The sequence below is a fragment of the Triticum urartu genome, chromosome 2A, assembly GCF_056163025.1.
Source record: "Triticum urartu cultivar PI428250 chromosome 2A, HENAU_Tu73, whole genome shotgun sequence".
Taxonomy (NCBI): Eukaryota; Viridiplantae; Streptophyta; class Magnoliopsida; order Poales; family Poaceae; genus Triticum; species Triticum urartu.
The window spans coordinates 131,531,843-131,552,490 of NC_141874.1; the positions used below are offsets into that span (position 1 = coordinate 131,531,843).

Below are 20,648 nucleotides of genomic sequence, written 5' to 3' on the forward strand. Positions count from 1 at the left end.
CGTACACGCTTCGAGGTCGTCGGTAGAGGTTCTCACAATCTCGGCGGCGATAGTGGTACACGTTTTCATAGGCGTTCGAGTCATCGATAGAGGAACTTGACGGATTTGAATCCCTTCGAGGTTGTCGTGGTACTTGGGGTCTTCGGACTTGCTGGTCTCGTTCTTGCGACGTTAGTTGAACTTGACATATCCGAGGGCTCCGGATGTCGTGGTACTTGACGAATCCGCGTAGTCGTACACATTCAAGAAGAAACTCATGCGGCATCGTGGAACTTGGCGCATCCAAAGGGATCTTGACGGGTCCTCAACATCCTGGTACTTGGCGTTCGGTGCGGCACTTGTCGAGCAAGAGGCGAAGTCGTGGTACTTGGCGCTCTGGTCGGGGTGGCAAAGCATCGCTGAACTTCCGTTTGAGACAGCAACAAGGGACTCGGCGAAAGTCTGCTGGCAGGTGCGGCCGTCTGTGGTTGTGCGCTGGGCTAGAGGCAGCCCTGGACAGCGAAGAAGGAGCAGCCGATGCACGGGAGGAGCGGGCTTGGTGAAGAGCAGCAGCAGCTGGGCTTGCTGTCGGCGTGGGGAGGCAGACCGGCGGGATAGGAGCATGGCGAGGTGTAGCAGGGAGAGGGGAACAAGGAACGCCGGAGAAGGGACTAGCCAGCGGGCGAGGCGCAGGGGTCGGAGACGGGACACGCGCAGTAGGGAGCTCAGCGGCCGGAGCTGATGGTCAGCGCGGCTGTAGGGTCGCGGGCACGAGGGCTCGGCGACGCTCCTGTTACCGCTCAAGACGAAGAAGGGGAGGACCACGGGCGCGTGAGGAGGCACTGCCTCGCGGTTGTGGACGCAAGCGAGGGGAGGCTCACGGGGAACTCCGGCGACGGCGGAGGTGCAGGAGAGGTCTGGCGGAGGTCATGGACAAAGCAGTAGGGCGGCGCCGGTGCTGAACGGCGAGGGCGAGGGGGATCCAGCGGAGCTCGGGCTCCCGGTGAGAAGGACGAACGGGGAGGAGGAGATCCGGGCGCGGGTCTAGCGGGGCCGCTCGAGGAGGAGTGGACGAGGGAGACTGCGGTGCTGCGGGAGGGAGATGGTGAGAGAGAGATCGAGAGGATCGGGCTCTGGCTGCGTGCGCGTGTGGCGGCGCGAGGGGACGAGGAGAAGGGGTGCAGGGATCGCTAGGGTAAGCAGTGGGGCTGGTTGGGCCTTGGCCTTGGGCGGACGCGTGAGGGAGGGAGGCCCAGCTGGGCTGGATGGCTGCTGGGCCTCTTCTCTCTCTCTCTCTCTCATAAAACTACTTTGACGGAAAACAAAAGAGAGAAAGGGAAAAAAAGGAAGATGGGTTTAGGGAACGAATTTGAACATGAGGGTAATTTTTTTGGACTCACAAAAATAAGCTTGATCCGAGAAAATTAGAAAAGGCCAGATCGAACGATAAGAATTCAAACTCATTTGAATTTAATTCAAATGGGTTTGAACTAGGACAGGGTTTTTGGAGTATCCAAAAATATTGAGAATTTTGATAGAGCTCCGGAAAATGGTAAAGAATTAATGAAAAGTCTAGAGAGTCGAAACTTGAAGAAGAAAAGGCCAAGGGATTTAATATGCAAGTGGGTTCATGGGTGATTCCAAAACAATGGAATATTTTATAATATCTTTCTAAATATCGGGAGGGTATGTTTTAAAGAGAAACCACCATGTGAGTTACCTCAATTTAAATGGATCGAAGATCCATACGGTTTATTTAGTTGAGTTGGAAAGATTAAAGACATGATGACATGATGCAATGCACATGATGCAATGATGCATGCAACAGACAAAACAAAACACCCGACGAAACTCGGAAAACATGGAAGGCATTTGAAGCTCCGGTCTTGGGGCGTCACAAATGGGTGCATAAGACCTTAACACTACTGGACTTGCCACTAGGACGATCGAAACATCCTGCTGATCAGTGCTGGAGGCCACCTGATCCGGGGTGGATTACAATAAACACTGATGGAGCAACTAACGGGGATGCTATGAAGGAGGATGCTGGCGGTGTCGTTCATTCCCACCTAGCCTCGCTGCATGGAGTAAAACTTTGCCTGTAATCTCATATCCTTTCATTGCCGAGTTGATGGCATTCCAGGAGGGGGTGATCTTTGCGCGCCTCCGGGGATACTCTCATGTGATCATACATGTGGACTGCCTTGAGCTCGTCAACCTATGGTACTCGCGAGGCAATAACCGGTCTATTGCTGCGCCTATCTTAGCAGAATTAGAGGAGATAGTTCTTGATTTTATTTTCTTTTCGGTTTCCCATGTGGGCAAGACTCTCAATCATCCGGCTCATCTCTGTGCCCGCCGAGCTGCTGCTCAAGAGGGGACAGAAAGCTGGCTTGATGAGAGCCTGAATTTTCTTATCAGCACTCTTCGGGCAGATTGTAATCGAATTCTAGTTTATTAATAAAGCTCCATGATTCGTTGCAAAAAAAAAAACAGTAGCATAGTAGCATATCTCGGCATGTGTAATGCGCAGCGTACCATGCAAAGCCTAAATGGCGGAGTATTCTGTGAAAATCACTAATCAGTGAAAATCTGGAAACTTGTGACCCGGGGCGTTGGATCGTTGACGGATGGCACAGATGAAAGGAGGGTTTGCTAACCAGCCACTTAAGGGTACTTTTCAGATAACCCCTTGTTTTACTCACAGGGCAGGAAACCCTTTGACGCCGCAGTTCATGACTTCGATCTCGCCTTATCCATGGTCGTTCCCCACCACGACGACCACCCCCCATGGCGTTGCCGCCGTCCCCAACCGCGACGACCGAAGGCGGAGGCGTCACCTATGGCGCTGCCACCGTGTGGATGCCACGAAGGTGTCCGGCGCCGACACAACCCACATCGGCGAAGCTTGAGGGCGGCGACAGCGGGCGGGGCTCCCAACGGCGCTGATGAAAGCATCCACAGCGTTGAAGCTCCCCTCGGCGTGGAGTGGTTCCACAAGTCACGCTGCCCATGGGCTAGGCGAGGATGCCCACGACGTTCGGCCCAGCCAACAGGACTCCGTGCGCAACGACGGGCGCACCGGGGACGCCGGCCGCGGAATGGGCTGTTGCTCCTTCAAAGCTTGATTCTGCAATGCCTCATTCTACCTGATTTATCCAATTTCGTGTGCGAGCTTGTCATGTCAAGCCAAAATTTCTGAATGCAATTTTGATGTTGTGAGGTGTTATGACTGAACTTAGATAGTTAGATGGGTGGTCCTCCATTGCTGTAATATGGGAATTTGTACAAGACAAAAATTTCTGAATATAAGCTTCTGAACTGCAATGTATTGTTGAGCTCCATTGGAGTGTGTTGGATGAAAGTTTACACAGAATTCAGTGCAAGGGTGGTCTGTTCATGCACTTCTGTGGTGATCCTCGGGGCAGGAAGAAGTTTTGATCTGAAGAAACATTCTTAGTGGTTTTATCTAAATTGTACTATGCATCTTTTTTTCGACATAGAGTGGATGTATCGCTGAAGCTTTTGTTGGAAGAAGCTTATGCAGCATGTATGTATGTTAAAAGTGATGGTTACAGTGCGGGTTTGCTGAACTATTTTACAACTTTGCTTTGACAAAAATGACATGATGTATGGAGTAAAACCGAAAAACAGAGACATGATACATGTATTCCCAGGCTACATCTTCAAGTTGGCAAAATATGCAATCCTGAAGCTGTCAACAGTTGTACAATATCCAATGATACTGAATTTGGTCATCCAAGCAAAATATGGCCAAGCAGAAATTTGAAATCTTGCAAGGCATGGACTTCTTGTCGTACACCAAATCATACAATCTGGAGTTCTTCTCCTATGTTAAAAGTGACAGCTACAGTACATGAACAGCTACAAATTCTGACAAACAACTACAGTTTCTTAACAGAAAATATTGTGGAGCTTCAAATAATCACAGAATCTCTCAACATATAACGCTCAAGCGCTCTTTGTTTTGGAGGATACAAAAATGCTCAACCTCTCAAAAGCTCAAAAGACAATGCTAGGGTGTCCAGTACAGGGCCGGTGCAGGGCTAGGACGAGGCGGGGCATGAGAGAGGATGGAACAGCGAGGGCGTCGACGACGGCCGGTGCAGGTGTAGGAGGAGGCAGGGCCATGGGATAGAAAGGAGCAGCGCGGGCGTTCTCCATCACGTCCGGCGGCGGGCGAGGGCTTACAGCCGGCGGCGCAGTCATCGTCGCAGCAGAGATCGAAGACGAATCGTTCATGGGTTGCGGCGTCAAAAGATTTATGCTCAGTCAGCAAGACAAGGGGTTATGTGAAAAATACACTTAAGTGGCTGGTTAGCAAACCCGCCTTTCATCTGTACCATCCGTCAACGATCCAACGCCCCAGGTCACAAGTTTCCAGATTTTCACTGATTAGTGATTTTCACTGGATACTCCGCCAGCCTAAATATCGTTTTTATTTCACCATTTTTTTCTATTAAAAAAAGGAAAAAAATCCAACAAATTCATTCCACCAAAATTAAGTGCGGCTACTCGCTCGACGGGTTTGCAGGCAGCAAAGGCGTCCCCGTATGGCGGCAGCGCGCCAGCTCCACGGCCTCCTCCGCCTGCCGCCTCCCCGCCCCCTCCGCCCCGTCTTCGTGCCACCAACTCCCTGCCGCGCACGCCCTCCCCTCGCCTCCCTGCGTATTCCACACCCACCATCTCCTCTCCCCAAGAAACGCCTCTCCAGCGCTCCCGAAGCCAAAGGCGAGACGGCGGCGGCGTTATTGGGGGAGGGGGAGGAGGGGAATGGAGCGACGGAGGATGAGGCGCGGGAGGCGCAAGAAGGGGCGGGGGGATACGCGGAGAGCGTTGGCGCCGGGGACCCCGCGGGCCCTCCGGCCCATCACCTTGCGGCCCGCGCTGGTCTTGGGGACCCGGTGTTCTTCCTCCTGACCTTCGTCGCCGTCACGGTTAGGCACTGAGCCTCTGCCATCTAATTTCAGTTTCCATTTGAGTTTTTGAAAGATTAATTCTTCCATATTGCTGCAATCTTGAGGTCATGGAGTGTCTCTTCTTATTTCCCAAATCTTGTGTTGCCTTGTCAGACATCCGTTGCCTTCATCAGCATGGTAGCGGTGGCGATTCCTACGATGCTCGTAAGTCTGGCTTCTCAATGTAATTTCGATTTGATGTTACTAGAAAACGGGAAATGAATGAGCACGAGATTTTAAATTTGTTCTTTGGTGTCGGGGAGTGGAAATTGAGAAGGGATTAGGCATACGAATTTATACTCATGCCTAAAAACATACATTATGTTAACCCTTCACCATAACTTACATTATCTTCCCTTATCTATTCCCTCGTTGATTCCCACGAACCAAGCAAAGAAATAAAGTTTCCTAACATTCTTATACATAATTCTTATCATGCGCCAAACAGAGGATTTGGAATAAAACGACTCATCCCATTTATAATGTCAATACAACTCTCTGCTCTAAATTCATACTCCCCTTCCCAAATACTCCCTCCCTTCCGGTATGGAGGGCCTATCTCAAAATTTTCAGATTTCCGTTATATTAGTCCCACTTTGAGTCTTAGTGAGTTAAAAAAATGCTTCGAATCCGACACAACATTTAATCCATGGAGATAAGAGAGGGGGAATTACACTCTTAGGCTGTCCTCAATGGGAGTATCATAAGCGTATCATGCATGTGAACTTAGACGTTTTCGCTGATGTGGCACACAATTAAATGAGAAAAGAGAAGATTTGGCATACCATATCATATTAAATGATGTACATTGTGTCATGCATGATAGTAAATGAGGCAATCTAAGATACTAGCTTATGATACTATGCACTGTAGAAGTAGTATCATACACTATCATCATATGCCCATCTCCAACTAGAGGGAGTGTTGCACTATTGCTTCAGGAGTTGAACATGTGAGGCGTATTTTATTGGGAAAATTTGAACCCATGAAACTCATGCCCCTCCGCTCACCATATTTCTTGGTTGCTTAGAATTTTGACATGAGCCATTTAAACAGGAAGAGAGAGAGTCTGCCAAACGCATACCACTCTCTCACGCTGATTGCCCCCTTGACCCTTCCCCCCCGGCGACTCGGGGGTCGAAACCTTAGCCCACCATAGGCGCCCCCACGTGACTCCCTCGTGGCTGCTGACTTCGGCCGCGGTGGCGATGTGCCCCCTCTCAAAGAGACGGGGTCCTCGACCGTTTCTTGCACAAGTGGCACATGTTGGATTCTGGACGATGGCCCTGGTGAGCTCTTGGTAGCGCCGACCGGCCATGGCCATGGGGTGATGGGGATGGTGCGCCAGTCTGGTCTGGCGATGGGGTGGGCTATAGCTCGGCGTGTTTGCCCCTTGGTGAGCGGCTTCTAGGTACTTCGATGGCGATGTGCCCTCGGCCAGACGATGCGGCCTCGTGGTTTGGGCGTGGGAGGGGAGTCAACGACGCTGCAGCCCGGTGTGGCTTTGGTGGCCCTGGTGCCAGTGTTGTGACGCCCAGCGGTAGGCGTCTCGCTCCACAAAATCATACGGCTTGGTGCTAAAGCGGTGCTCTTATCGGCGTGGTGCTGGGAAGAGTTGCCAGGGCCGACTTGGATGCATACTTGCATGGTGTAGGGGTTCGAGTCCAAGGTCGGGCCGTTGAGGCTGCCCATGATCTTGTTGGCTTGGTGGTCGTGGTAAACTCGATCATACCCCGGGTCGGGCTTGGTTTTAGGCCGGGCTTGACAAAGCCTGAAGTGACAATCCCAAGCCCGAAGCCCGGAAATATGTGCTTTCTCAAGCCCGAGCCTGGCCCAAATGCAAACCTGAAGCACGAAAGAGCCCGAATCTAGTTTTTCAGTCTACACATGTGTAGGCCTGACCCGAAGCCCGAAAGTCTGGCCTGAAAAGGTGAGAAATGGTAGCTCAACCCGAATATTCTTTCGGTCTGTAAAATGAAGCCCGAGCCCGGCCCAAGAAGCAAGCGTAGCCCGGACCGGCCTGGGTTTTCCGGGCCAGATCATTGGACCGAGCTTCCCATGAACAGGTTTAGGTTGTGGTGGCGGCGATGCGACGAGTTGTGTCTCCTCCTGCTGTGGTGGCTGGCCTTGTCGGCATACTCCGGTTTGCTCTAGCTTCGGTGGACTTTGGGAGTTGTGGTCATGGCTTGGGAAAAATTCTTAGTACACGTGGCTGAGTCTGACGCCTGCGGGTGCCTTCCCCTCCTTGGAGGCTTTGTCATGGCTCTGATGTAACGCCCTCGATGCGGCTATATCTCCCACGTGTCGAAGCACGACTTAGAGGCATAACCGCATTGAAAGCAATGTCATAAGTGAGGTAATCTTCACACAACCCATGTAATACATAAGGGAAAGAGATACATAGTTGGCTTACAATCGCCACTTCACACAATACATGAATGTAACATTACAACATCCAGATACAATCAAGGTCCGACTACGGAACCAAAATAAAGGAAGACTACCCCAAATGCTACACAGATCCCCGATCGTCCCAACTGGGCTCCACTACTGATCAACTGAAACGAAACAACACTACGAACAAGGTCTTCATCAAGCTCCTCCTTGAGCTCGGTTGCGTCACCTGCACGGTTTCATCGGCACCTGCAAACTGGTTTTGGAAGTATCTGTGAGTCACGGGGACTCAGCAATCTCACACCCTCGCGATCAAGACTATTTAAGCTTAAAGGTAGAGTAGCAGGTATGAGGTGGAGCTGCAGCAAGCACTAGCATATATGGTGGTTAACATACGCAAATGAGAGCGAGAAGAGAAGGCAAAGCACAGTCGAAAATCTATGATCAAGAAGTGATCCTAGAACAACCTACGTCAAACATAACTCCAACACCGTGTTCACTTCCCGGACCCCGCCGAGAAGAGACCATCACGGCTACACACGCGGTTGATGCATTTTAAATAAGTTAAGTTTCAGGTTTTCTACAACCGGACATTAACAAATTCCCATCTGCCCATAACCGCGGGCACGGCTTTCGAAAGTTCAAAACCCTGCAGGGGTGTCCCAACTTAGCCCATCACAAGCTCTCACGGTCAACGAAGGATATTCCTTCTCCCAAGACAACCCGATCAGACTCGGAATCCCGGTTACAAGACATTTCGACAATGGTAAAACAAGACCAGCAAAGCCACCCGAATGTGCCGACAAATCCCGATAGGAGCTGCATATATCTCGTTCTCAGGGCATACCGGATTGTCCAAACTTCCGATAGGCCAGCCCAGAGTTGCCCCTGGTGGCCACCGGTGGTTGACAAGTTGGACCAACACTCAGAGGAGCACTGGCCCGGGGGTTTAAATAAAGATGACCCTTGGGCAGGCCTACCCAAGGGAAAGAAAAGACTAGGTGGCAAATGGTAAAACCAATGTTGGGCCTTGCTGGAGGAGTTTTATTCAAGGCGAACTGTCAAGGGGTTCCCATTATAACCCAACCGTGTAAGGAACGCAAAATCCGGGAACATAACACTGATATGACGGAAACTAGGGCGGCAAGAGTGGAACAAAACACCAGGCATAAGGCCGAGCCTTCCACCCTTTACCAAGTATATAGATGCATTAATTAAATAAGAGATATTGTGATATCCCAACAAAATATCCATGTTTCAACAAGGAACAAACTTCAATCTTCACCTGCAACTAGCAACGCTATAAGAGGGGCTGAGCAAATCGGTAACATAGCCAAACAATAGTTTGCGAGGACAATTTGGGTTAGAGGCTTGGCTTAACAATATGGGAGGCATGATAAGCAAGTGGTAAGTATCGCAACATAGGCATAGCAAAAGAGCGAGTATCTAGCAAGCAAAGATAGAAGTGATTTCGAGGGTATGGTCATCTTGCCTGAAATCCCGCAAGGAAGAAAAATGAGTCCATGAAGAAGACAAACGGACGTAGTCGAACGGATCCTCACAAACGCGACGTTACCGGATCCAACCCGAAGAAGCAACACCGGAAGAAGCAAACAACATAGTAAACAACCATCACATAAACATGGCATGATGCACAACCAAGTATGATGCATGTCCGGTTTAATGATACATGGCATGACAAAGTGCACAAACAATCCTACAAATTAAGTGGAGCTCAACATGCAACTCCGTTGCATATTGACGAAACACCACGTTCAAGTTATTTAGTTCGATCTCGTTTATGTACCCAACAATATTAAATGTTGTTAGCATGGCAAGAGGTGAAGCATAATGAAACTATCTATCTAGGCAAGTTTAAATGAGGCCGGAACAACAAAACAACAAGTCGGGAAAATCCTCATGTGCATATTTTGGTTATGGTACTGTCCTGCCCTAAACAATATTTTAGAGTTGTTAAACATGCAAGGTGAATGCACCATGTTAAACTAGGCATTTTTCTACCCCATTTACATATAAAGATTATTAAATTTGGAGCTACGGTTAAATAGTTATGAATTAAAACATTTTAGCATGGCATTTATTCAAAATTAAACAAACAACATTTTAGACATTTTAAACATGATTGAAAGTGGCATATTATGAAACTAGACAAAATTCTAAGCACTTTACATATATAAGTTGTTTTAATCCGATGCACGGTTGTGGAGATATTAAATGCATGAATATGAAGGACTTTTCTGTAAAACAGCAGTTTCCGGATAAATAGCAAAATTCGCAGGTCAGGGAAAAAAATAGTATAGGGCCGAATCTGGAGGGGCTGGGGTTCTCACCATGGGCCATGGCCCAGGTTGGAAGGGGGCCGGCCGGCGGGTGTCTGGGCCGGTCGGGGCATTGGGCTGAGGTTGCGGGGCCCATGCGGTCGACCAAAACGGTCAACGCGCGCGTGAACGGGCGGCGTCGCAGACTCTTGGCGAAAAGGGTCGCCGACGGCGACGATGCAGATGGCGGGGCGGCGATAGGAAACGCAGAAGGCCGGAGAGGGTCCCACGAGCGGCGAAACGGGCGGTTCCAGACGGATCTAGGCACGGCGGGGGTCGATGCGGCGTCCGACGACGGGGTGAGCGAGGCAACCTCCGGCGGCTGGATCCTGCAAGGGAGAGAGAGGGAAGCGTGAGCGGTAGAGAGAGCGGCGGAAGGAAGGAGTTCGCGGGCAGGGGAGGCCGCGACCTGGCCTGCTGAAGATTTCCAGCGAAGGGCGGCATTTGTCGCCGGCGAGCGCGGACGGTGGGGCAGCGTGCTCGGAGGCGGGGTCAGGCGGAGCGAGGAGCGAGGGGAACCAGGCGAGCGGGGCAGGTCGGGAGCGGAGGCGGGCGGCGCGGTCGGGCCCGGTTCGAGCCCGGGGGCGGGCCGCAGATGGGCCTGGCAGGGCCGCGGTGAAGTGGGGCGCGCTGGGGTTGGCTGCGGGGCGCGGGGAGGCGACGTGTCGCGCTCGGATTGGCCCGAGCGCGCCAGCGGCGGCGCCAAGTGGCGGAGGGCGGCTGGGGAGGCGCTGATTCCGAGGAGGAAGGTGGCTGCGGTTGGGAGGCGGCTAGAGGTAGGTGGGGGGCTAGGGATGCCCAAAATTGGAAGGAGGGGTCTATATATAGTAAGGGGGCTAGGGTTAGGGGAACCATCATCCGTTTTCGGGCATCGGATCTCGATCCGACGGTCCGGATCGGAGGGGGGTTTTAGGTGAGCTGCAGGTGGCTGTGCAGAAGAGGCCTTGGGCTGAGAGAAGAGAAGAGGAAAGCAGCCCGGCACGGTTTTCGGAGACCGAAACGTCCGACGAAAAGACCGGCTATACTGCCGCTATAGTTTAACGGTTGGGCTATCAAACGGACTCCGAATGCGATGAAACTTGGCAGGCGGCCTACCTACACTATAATAAGACCGCACGCCAACTTTCAACCCAATCCGAGAACATTTTTCGGTCACTTATAAAATAGTATTTCGGACATGCCGCGGTCGCGTGCAAGTGTGTCTGGGCTCAGAACGGACAACAGACGGAACGAGGAGACCGGGACGGATGCAAGTTTTGAAAACATGATGATGCAATGCGGATGATGACATGGCAAGATGCAACACGCAAGCAAATGACAAGGCAACAACAACGAATTACTGGAAGACACCTGGCACATCAGGCTCGGGGCGTCACATTTGACCACAACTCCCTTCCTCGTGCACCAGGGGAAACCCTAGATCCGGCTCTTTGGACTAGGTGGCGGCAACGCCGGTGCCATGGCGTTGGTCCCCTCCTTGGAGGCATCGTCCAGGTTGCTCGTGGAGGCCCCCATGGTGGCTGCTGCTCAGGGCGTGGGCCTTCGGGTACAATGTACACCGACATCAACACTTCCTCGACGACGCTTCCTTCAGGTCCGGCCGGGTCCTGCTGTCCATATGCCGACTCCTTCTAGGCGCATAGATGAGGGGCACATTGGTCCAAGCTGTTCGAGAGTCATGGTTGTTGCAAATGTCTCCGACTTCAATCATGATGCGGTCCGGTTGCTCCCTGTTTTGCCTCATCGTCTTCGGCTAGAGGTTGGACTGGGTGAGGCATGTTCGTGGTAGGCATGGTGGGTGCAGTTGCTAATCCTGGAGATTAGTGTTGTAATAGCCGAAACGCATTGTACTTGGCTTTTTTGCCTATTCTTCTTTAATGGATGATACACATGCTATGCATATTCTAGAAAAAAAGAGTATTTAACAAAAAACTACCACATTTCATGGAACCGTGCCTACAAACTACCACTTTACAAATTTGTGCTGAAAACTACCACTTTTTCACTAATTCTTTGACTAAAAACTACCATGTTAAGAAAGATGGGGCCACCAATGTATGTAGCCTAATGGCATGCCATGTGATTTCCCGAACTATTTCCCTATATACATATGACCTTCCTCACTTGAAAGAGGCAGCCGGGGGCAAGACTTTGGACGCTTACATGCTCACTTTGGCCGCGTTTGTTATCTAACTGAGAAAATATAGGCTCCCAACCATGTTCTGCATTTCGTTTGGTTCCCACAAAGCCCAGGCTGCATGACAACAGTAACACAAGCACGACGTTTGGTTGCAAGTATGTTCTCCCCAGATGCAATGTGCTGCTGTTCGGTTACGTGCAAGACATGTGGTTGGGGTCGCAGTGTGGATCCACATGGTGTTGAGGTTACGGGCGCTGCCCGAACTCACGAGGGACTGCCGCTAGGGGCGCTGCCCCATTGAACCTGGTCACATTTGCCCTGAGACTAAACTAGTGCTAGAGTTCCCTTTGGATTAGCCTAGTGCTAGAGTTTCCTTTGGACTACCCTAGAGCTAGAGTTGACCTTGGACTAGCCTAGTGCTGGAGTGCCTTTGGTCTAGTAAAACCTGGCGATAACCAGTGTGGTCCTTGGACACTAGCTAGAGTTAGAGTTGCCCTTGAGTCTACACTGCTAGCCGTCACCCATGAGGACCTTCAATGAGGACATCACCAAGAGATTGCAAATCCCCCCTACCCGGGGTTGGAAGTGCTGTGGAGTTGGGTGATGGAGAGAAAGGACTATCTCGTCTCTCCGACGAACTACCCTCGGACCCAAGCGTTCCCACAAATCTATTTTTCGGGCTTATCTTATCTCTTTAACAGAAAGTCTGGAACTCATGACTGGACCCACATGGAACTTCATGTCTTCATGTATATATTCCAAATGCCAGTGTTAACATATTATCTTGTTTTGGAGCTGCTAATAACATGGCATCTCGTTAGTCATAAAACCAATGTTTATAACAGTAACATGCTGTATCGACTAATATACTTTGTGGCAATTTATGTTATGTGTGCGCGAGTTAGGAGAAGCAATGGTTGTTTTGACGATAGGGGGAAATTAAAAAGAAAAAGTTATGAGAGTTGAGGAGCTGATTGCTGAAGATTGAAATAAGAGAATGTGTGGTGTCCGAAAATGACAAGTTGAGAGGATGGTTATGTGCTGTGAAAATACCCCTTAGCTTCTACACATCATTTTGCCCCTTTTACGTACTATTAGTATGATTTTTATTTGATGGAGTTTTCAGACTCGGTTCTATTCAACAGGCTATGAGGAGAGCTGCAAATTCATTTGCTCTGCTGGCTGATGCAGCTCTGGATGAGTTACCGAGCACGATGACAGCTGTAAGACTCTCTGGCATGGAAATCAGTGATTTCACCCTTGAACTTAGTGACTTGAGGTAAACGCAAAATAACTGTATGCCTGAGTTTCATATGGATGTTCATCTATTTTTTTGGTTATAGGAAACCAAAGGTTTATCTACCTACCTATGTTGTAGCACTATCGTTATAAATTGATGTGGGTTTATATTATTCGGCACACATTAATTGCAGCTGACCTGCACCCAGTTTCACATCTGTAGATCGAACTATGTTTTAAATCCGCATACTGAATGTGATATTGGTTTAAAGTTGCTTACAGTTAACATCGTAGACATATTTAGTCGAGAACTTTTTTTTTTGAATTTTAGTCGAGAACTGAAGAGGCCTAACTATGCAAATCTGTCATAAGCATGAGAACCGTGGATAATTATTCGACTCATTTAGCTCATCCCTTGTTGTCTGTTACTGAAACAACCATTTGCAGCCAAGTGATAGCAGACGGTGTGAACAAGTCAACGAATATTGTTCAAGCAGTAGAAGATGGAATAGGACAAATGAGGAATATAGCTCGGCAGAAGACTAAATGTATGTGTCCGCAATGCTAATATTTACCACACCAGTTCTTATACTTGTTGTATCTCTTGATATCTGATATATATGCTGATACACGCAGAGAATGACAGACAAGCGAGGAAACTTGCGGAATATTATCACCGCAGGGCCAGCTAAAAGTTCAAATGATTCGTCTAGCCAATACATGGACCATAGAAGAAACGACCAATCATCTGTCAGAGTATCTTGACATTTTTCACAGAACTCCAAATGGCGCATAAGACTGCTTCTGGGTGGGACGTAAACGCTTAGTAATATACAATTGTTGGTAGGCCAGCTTGGTTGGCATAAAATGTTTGTCTCTGTATGAGGTAGAATGAGAAATTGAAGAGGCAACAAATGGTTTTTGATTTATGAGCATGCCTATACTGTGTACTTAGGATGCTCCAATTTGGAAATATTGTGCAGCGCCGAAAATGAACTTGTGGTAGACGAATTAAGTGTTCGTCGAAAGATGCAATCTGCACAGTTTAGGTTGATACTTTGGGATTTTTGGTTTTATCATATAACATAGGTTCACAGTCGACAATTTGACTTGTGACTGTTTTTTTTTTGAAAGGCCCAGCCATGGTTGGTTTCTCATTGATATTAAGCACGGAGCAGATGCAAAAGTGACAAAGGCGATGATCCGTAGATCAAGGATAGAAGAAAAAGAAGAAGAAAGAAAGGAAAAGTGCCAAGGCACGGAGCTAGGCCTACTACTCAAGCCGGGTCCCTGAAGGGGACCTGAATGAGAAATTCGACTTGTGACTGTGGCCGCACAGTCAAACCATGTGACTTGCACCACGCAGAGAATGATGCAATTCTGGACTGAGGTCAAGGTGAACTGGTGCTAACACGTGGTCAACTTCCATGGCTGACTCGTTGCTGGCCATACCGAGTTTGACCTCCTAGCCGCCGCCCAAAATTTGACCGAAGCTGCACCTGTCATAAGCCACCAACCAAACACAGCTATACATCGGGGTCACGCGATGTATTCTGCGGCAAATTAACCTTAGGGCCAGTTCTTTTGGCGGCTTGAAAAATAAGCCGATTTTTTTTAACGGGAACCTTAGTATTAAGTTAAGCACTAGTGCAGAGAGATCCAGTGCTTCAACGATATCGATACAAGTTCATGCTAGTCATTCGAGTTTTGGACGGTTCACGCCAATTACGCCCCTCGTCGGTGTCTCGCGGGCCCACCTGGCAGTGACGCTACTGCAGCGGCTCCCATCTGTCACGCTCACGCTGCAACGGTGGACCGTGTCCGTTGGATGAAACCGCAGCTGCGTTGGATTCCCAGCATACCTAGCCGAGGAGGAGAGGCCAACAAAAACTTCGTTAAACCCCAGCAGAGCGAGGGCGCGCGGCGGCGGCGGAGCTCGGCGTGAATGTTGGGCTGCGCCACTAGCGGCGAGACTGCGGGGCGACGGCCGGCAGCTTGAGCGCATGACTGAATCAGCGGCCAAGCGGGGGACGCGCCGGCTCGGGCTGCGGTAATTCCCCAATCGCGCCTTGCTTCGGTGCCCGAGATTGGGAGCCCCCCACGGGCCAGGCGCCGCAGGACCTCACCGGAGTGGGGGGGGGGGGGGGGGGGGGCATCAGCCATTTCCCGCGGCGATGGCGACGGAGCGACGATGAGAGGTTGCCGTGCCGGCGGCGAGCTGCGACAGCAGGCTGTCTCCCTTCAAATCCTCAACCTATACACTGTTAATAGAAGCTGCGCTAACTGGCTCGGGTAGATTTCCCAATAAAAGGTTCGCCCCGGCTCTTTCGCAATCCTGGCTCCACAGCTTCTGCCCTCAAGTGTTCATTATTATGCAAAGCTAGGCCACATTTCTGTTGTACTCCCTCTGTCCCAAAATAGACTTTATACTAACTTTGTACTAAAATTAGTACAAAGTTGAGTCACTTATTTTGGGACGGAGGGAGTAGTAGTGAGTACTGGCAAGGAGATTTTTCCTATAAGATGCCTAGGTTTTTTTCCATCCGACTGCATATAATTTACCCTTGATGCCTAAATTGCAATATTTGTGCTCCCAGCTTCATCTGGCCCAAGTTGTAATGTCATATTCTGTCAGGAGCAATGGTGGATATACTCTGAACCGTGCCCTGCTGAAAACATCTGTGTACAAATTAATTCTGCCGAAATAATATCCTTCTATGTTTGCATGATTTAAGTCCTCATTGTGGATGTAGCTGCTCTCTAACAATAAACACGCTATATCTGCCGTTTTTTCCCTTCATGTTTGAGTCCTTTTTTTTTTTGCTACAGACAGATTTCCACTGTTGTTCCCTTCTTTAAATGTTATTCCTTGTTGGGTGCTTTTAATCAGGTACAATGGTTCCCGGCAATTTAATCCTGCACCATATGTTTTGAAAACAGAAAGCTTCGATTTGTTGCTCTAAGTGAGCCTTGACACTGAGGATAACAGTTACAACGTTTTTTTTTGCAGGAAATTTTCATGTAACTTGTCCTATTATTTCCTGGGTGGTCCTCACCGTTAACTTTTCAAGGAAGTTTGCTCCATGAAGTACAAAAGTAGTGGACATTCTTCCTTCTTCGGCTTATGCTGTCAGTATAAGGAGGGGATTGGCGGCCCTCCTCTATGCACCGAGCAGTGCTAAGTTTCATGCGTCAAGCCCTTGTGAAAAGAAGCTACCCTCCGGCATTGCGACTTTACTCTGTGGCTTGTTGCTTGAAGAGCTTAGATCATCAAGAACCTGCTGGAAGCTTCTTTTGCAGCGAGTATAAAAACCAGTGCCTTCCTCCCTTGATCACACTAGCAGTTTGTACATCAAACTGGAGCAAGGCCAGGAAAATTACCTTCAGGGAGTGTGTGAAGTTATATGGGCTATCCCGGTCAGTTGGGCTGTTTGCATTGCTTATGCAACCCTTCTTGCCGCGAAGAATCAGAGAGATCCGGTGCTTCATGCGGAGCATTGTTGATTACTGTGGAAGTGTCGGCCCAGAGTTGTTTGAGTTGGCACCTATGTTGGTCAGTAATTTGGGTGTGTCAATGACATTACTACAAGTTCATGCTACAGTCATTCGGGTTTTTGTAGAGTTGTCAATGTTTGAGGATGCTCTTCTCACTTACATTGAGGCCAAGAAGGTTGGAGTTGAGCTGCAGTTGTGCAACTTCCTGCTGAAGTGTTTAGTGGAGAGGAATCAAATCATGTCTGCGAGGAGTTTGTTTGATGACATGAATACTTCTGGTCCGTCACCAAATGTGTACTCTTATTCAGTTTTGATGAGTGCTTATACACATGGAGATAGGTTATGCTTGGAGGAAGCTTTTGAGCTTCTATGTGAAATGGAAATGAAAGGCGTGAAACCGAATGCGGTAACCTATGGCACTTACCTCTATGGGCTTTGCCGTACCAGACATGTGTCATCTGCATGGAACTTTCTTCAAATGCTTTGTCAGAGAGGCTACCCTCGCAACAGTTATTGTTACAATGCTGTGATTCATGGTTTCTGTCATGAGGAACAGGTTCAGAAAGCCATGGAGGTGTTTGATGGGATGAAGAAGGGTGGGTTTATCCCAGATGCCCATAGCTATAGTATATTAGTTGATGGGTTATGTAAGCAAGGGGATCTATTGGCAGGCTATGACGTGCTTGTCGAAATGGTAAGAAATGGGATTGCTCCTACTCTGGTCAGTTATACTTCACTTTTGCATGGTCTTTGCAGAGCTGGAAAGGTTGAATTGGCATTTGACCTGTTTAGGAGGCTCAAAGAACAAGGTGTCAAGCATGACCACATAGTTTACAGCATTTTTCTTGATGGTTGTTGCCAACATTTTGATCTAGAGGTTGTGTATGATCTTTGGAAGAACATGGTTCATCATAATTTTATTCCAGATGCTTACAACTATACTAGTCTGATATATGCATTCTGTAGACATAGTTACCTCAAAGAAGCATTGGGAGTATTCGAACTCATGTTTGAGAAGGGAATAAGCCCGAACATTGTGACATGCACCATTCTAGTTGACAGTTTCAGCAAAGAAGGGATGATTGATGAAGCCCTCCTATTCCTGGACAAAGTACGCCAGCTTGGAATTGTTCCCAACCTTTGTATGTACAGAGTTATCATAAATGGTCTGTGCAAGGTCAACAAATGCGATGATGTGTGGGCCTTTTTCGCAGACATGATAAAAAGAGGCTGCGTTCCAGATACTTACATTTATAGTATTATTATTGATGGCTGTGTGAAAGCACTGAAATTTCATGAGGCTTTCAGATTGTTTCATAAAATGTTGGATGAGGGTACAAAGCCTAATATATTCACATATACTAGCCTAATAAATGGTCTTTGCCATAATGACAGACTTTCTGAAGCTGTGACATTGTTTAAGCATATGATTTGGGAAGGATTGACACCAGACAGGATTTTGTATACATCTCTTATTGATTGCTATTGTAAGCGTTCAAACATGAAGGCAGCTTTGGAAATTTTTAGAGAGATGGAGAAAGGGGGTTTATCAGCAGTTGCTTTTGTCTATACTTGTTTAATTGGTGGGTTTAGTAAAGTGCTTGCGATGGATGGTGCGCAGTGGTTGATGGAAGAAATGATAAATAAGGGGCTTTCACCTACTGTAGTAACTTATACAGATATCATAGTTGGATACTGCAAAACTGGAGATGAGAAGAAAGCTCATATGATGTATAACAGTATGCTCCAGGCAGGCATTACACCGGATGACAAGCTGAGTAGTATATTGGGATTTGGCAATGATGGAGATAGTTTTCAGGACTCCCAGGAAGAGAAGGATATATCATAAGTTTTCATATTGAGCTCTATGAACTTTGTGAATGACTACTTTCAACAATTCACTGGTGGTTGAATAACTTGGTATACAGTGAGCAGCTCTCAGCGCTTGTAGCGAGCTTGTACAAGTGATACTAGAATTGCGATGTTTTTGTGTATCAAAGTGGCCTAAAGACATAAGCTCATTCAGTCTATCCACGTGTTCCTTCAGTTTTCTTATTTGATAGTCAACTGACAAGCATTTTCATTGAGCTGAAGGCAGAGAGCAGCCGTGATTGATGAGATCTGGCATACAGCATGTCATTACAGACCCAGGATCAGATCTAGACTGGTGTCCGTGTGTCAAGTGAACAGTGCTGTGCAGCATCTAGGCAATCTCAGAGATGTATATGATAACCTACAGTTCACCAGGTTTGCAGCTGTTATATTGTTTTCCTTTTTTTTCCAGTCCTTATTTACACTGAAATTCTACTGTCGGTGTTCTACACCACTTGGTTCCATGCCAACCTTAGAAAAGGAACCTCTTGAAATGGTATATTGGTATTACACCATGCTGCAGGGAAATGTTCTGCACCTAGAATATCTTAAGCTAATAGGTCGTTGTATGAGTTGGTGAGTTTCATACATACCTTTGTTGTTTAATGAAATCAGAGCACCTTTGGACCCTCTTTGTACGCATACTGATTTGTACATCTGTTTTCCCGTTGAAAGTTTAGGTGGATTTAGTTTTAGTTCGGTAAATTGAGCAAAATATAGTCCAAAAACGACAAAAAATTAATAAAAAGATATAAAGAACAGTGTAAGTATGTATTTGTTACCTTTTCCGCATCCTTCTGGTGCATGTATTCCAAGTTTACTTCTTGTCCATCATTTCAATACCATTCAATGTTTCTATCTCTACTGGGTTAGTTTTTGCATGTACAAGCATTCAAAATTTGCAGCAATATTTCTGACGAAAATTGTTGGATTGCATCTTCCTTTGGACGATTGAGTTGCTTGTGTTAATATCCGCCAATGCTTTCATCAGGGTTTCGTGTTACATGGACTTCTGTGGATGAACATATCAAAAACGATCTTGATCTTCAGAGTACCGCTCAAGAGGAAGAGGTAGCAGATTCTGCTCAGAATTCTACATCATATTCCAGCAAGTTTCCATCTCGTTGGTGATACTTAAATGGTGCTAATGTGCCAGGTGCAGGCTATTATACTTGTAGCAGAAAGCATGAGAGAAGGCACTCGGCGTGCTCTGAATAGAATTGCGCAGTTGAGGCTGAGAAACTTGTATGTTGCTTCATATTCCTCTTTCCCTTCAGCATCACACTTTCTTTATATCATGTATTTTATTGTGTGATAGAAAAATCATATAGTTTTGGTCTCTGTCTGTGTTCACATTCATATTGCCATGTACTCCTTCCGTTCCTAAATATTTGTCTTTTTAGAGATTTCAAATGGACTACCACATACGAATGTATATAGACATATTTTAGAGTGTAGATTCACTCATTTTGCTCCATATGTAGTCACTTGTTGAAATCTCTAGAAAGACAAATATTTAGGAACGGAGGGAGTACTGAAGTATAACAATTCACAGGTTCAATTTTTTGAACTAAAACCACGACAAGAATTATGGAACGTAGGGAGTACATAACAATTCATGTCACAAGACACAAGTGAATGCTGTCAGCTTTCCACCGTTGAACTAAGCCGCATGATTGGGGGAATCAAATTTGTATTAACAGATGTAAATCTAATAACAAGTGTGTTTGGTTGATTGATTCCATTAATTCTGTAAACAATTGAGGGGTGGAATCTTCCTTTCTAAAACTTTGAATTTCATGGGTACATTTTAATCATTTTGTTTGTTACTCTTCATGGCTGCTATTTATTTCAAGAGCCAAAACATCATTATTGCCACCTGTATCTGACCATTTGAAAAGAGAATACTGTTCTTTTATATAGTGCAGCCCGGTACATGAATATGACATGCTATTTCGCAAGAGAACGTGCACATCAATTACTGTTAGATTTAGGTTTAACTTCATTACCTATCCTAAGCTAGTGCACCTATATGAAACTCTAGTGGAAGTGTTGGGTCATTACCATAGTTGAAAAGCAGAGTCCCATGGTTGTGCGCCTCCCAGCAGCGAGGAGTTGGTCAACAGACATGCAGGATGCATGCGGCACAACCTTGCGGTGGCCGGTGGTGGTGGATGGTCTTCGCCTCTCTAAGCTAGGTATAATGTGTTT

At 47.6% G+C, this 20,648-nt stretch overlaps 2 protein-coding genes across 3 annotated transcripts; both read left to right on the forward strand.

The window, feature by feature from the left end:
• The first annotated feature begins 4,489 nt into the window (after positions 1-4,489).
• On the forward strand, positions 4,490-14,130 carry LOC125536312 (uncharacterized). Of its 2 annotated transcripts, XM_048699505.2 has the most exons (5): positions 4,493-4,937; positions 5,073-5,123; positions 12,977-13,110; positions 13,518-13,618; positions 13,707-14,130. In XM_048699505.2, coding segments are annotated over exons 1-5 (672 nt in total). In that variant the 5' UTR covers positions 4,493-4,553; the 3' UTR covers positions 13,709-14,130. The 2 variants fall into 2 exon arrangements, with proteins under 2 accessions (XP_048555463.2, XP_048555462.2); XM_048699506.2 differs by lacking the exon at positions 5,073-5,123 and having other exon boundaries at positions 4,490-4,937.
• Positions 14,131-14,281: 151 nt separating this feature from the next.
• On the forward strand, positions 14,282-18,786 carry LOC125536311 (uncharacterized). Its single transcript, XM_048699502.2, has 2 exons — positions 14,282-15,381; positions 16,081-18,786. Exon 2 carries the CDS (start codon positions 16,234-16,236, stop codon positions 18,412-18,414), a length of 2,181 nt encoding a protein of 726 aa, XP_048555459.2. The 5' UTR covers positions 14,282-15,381; positions 16,081-16,233; the 3' UTR covers positions 18,415-18,786.
• Positions 18,787-20,648: the final 1,862 nt, after the last annotated feature.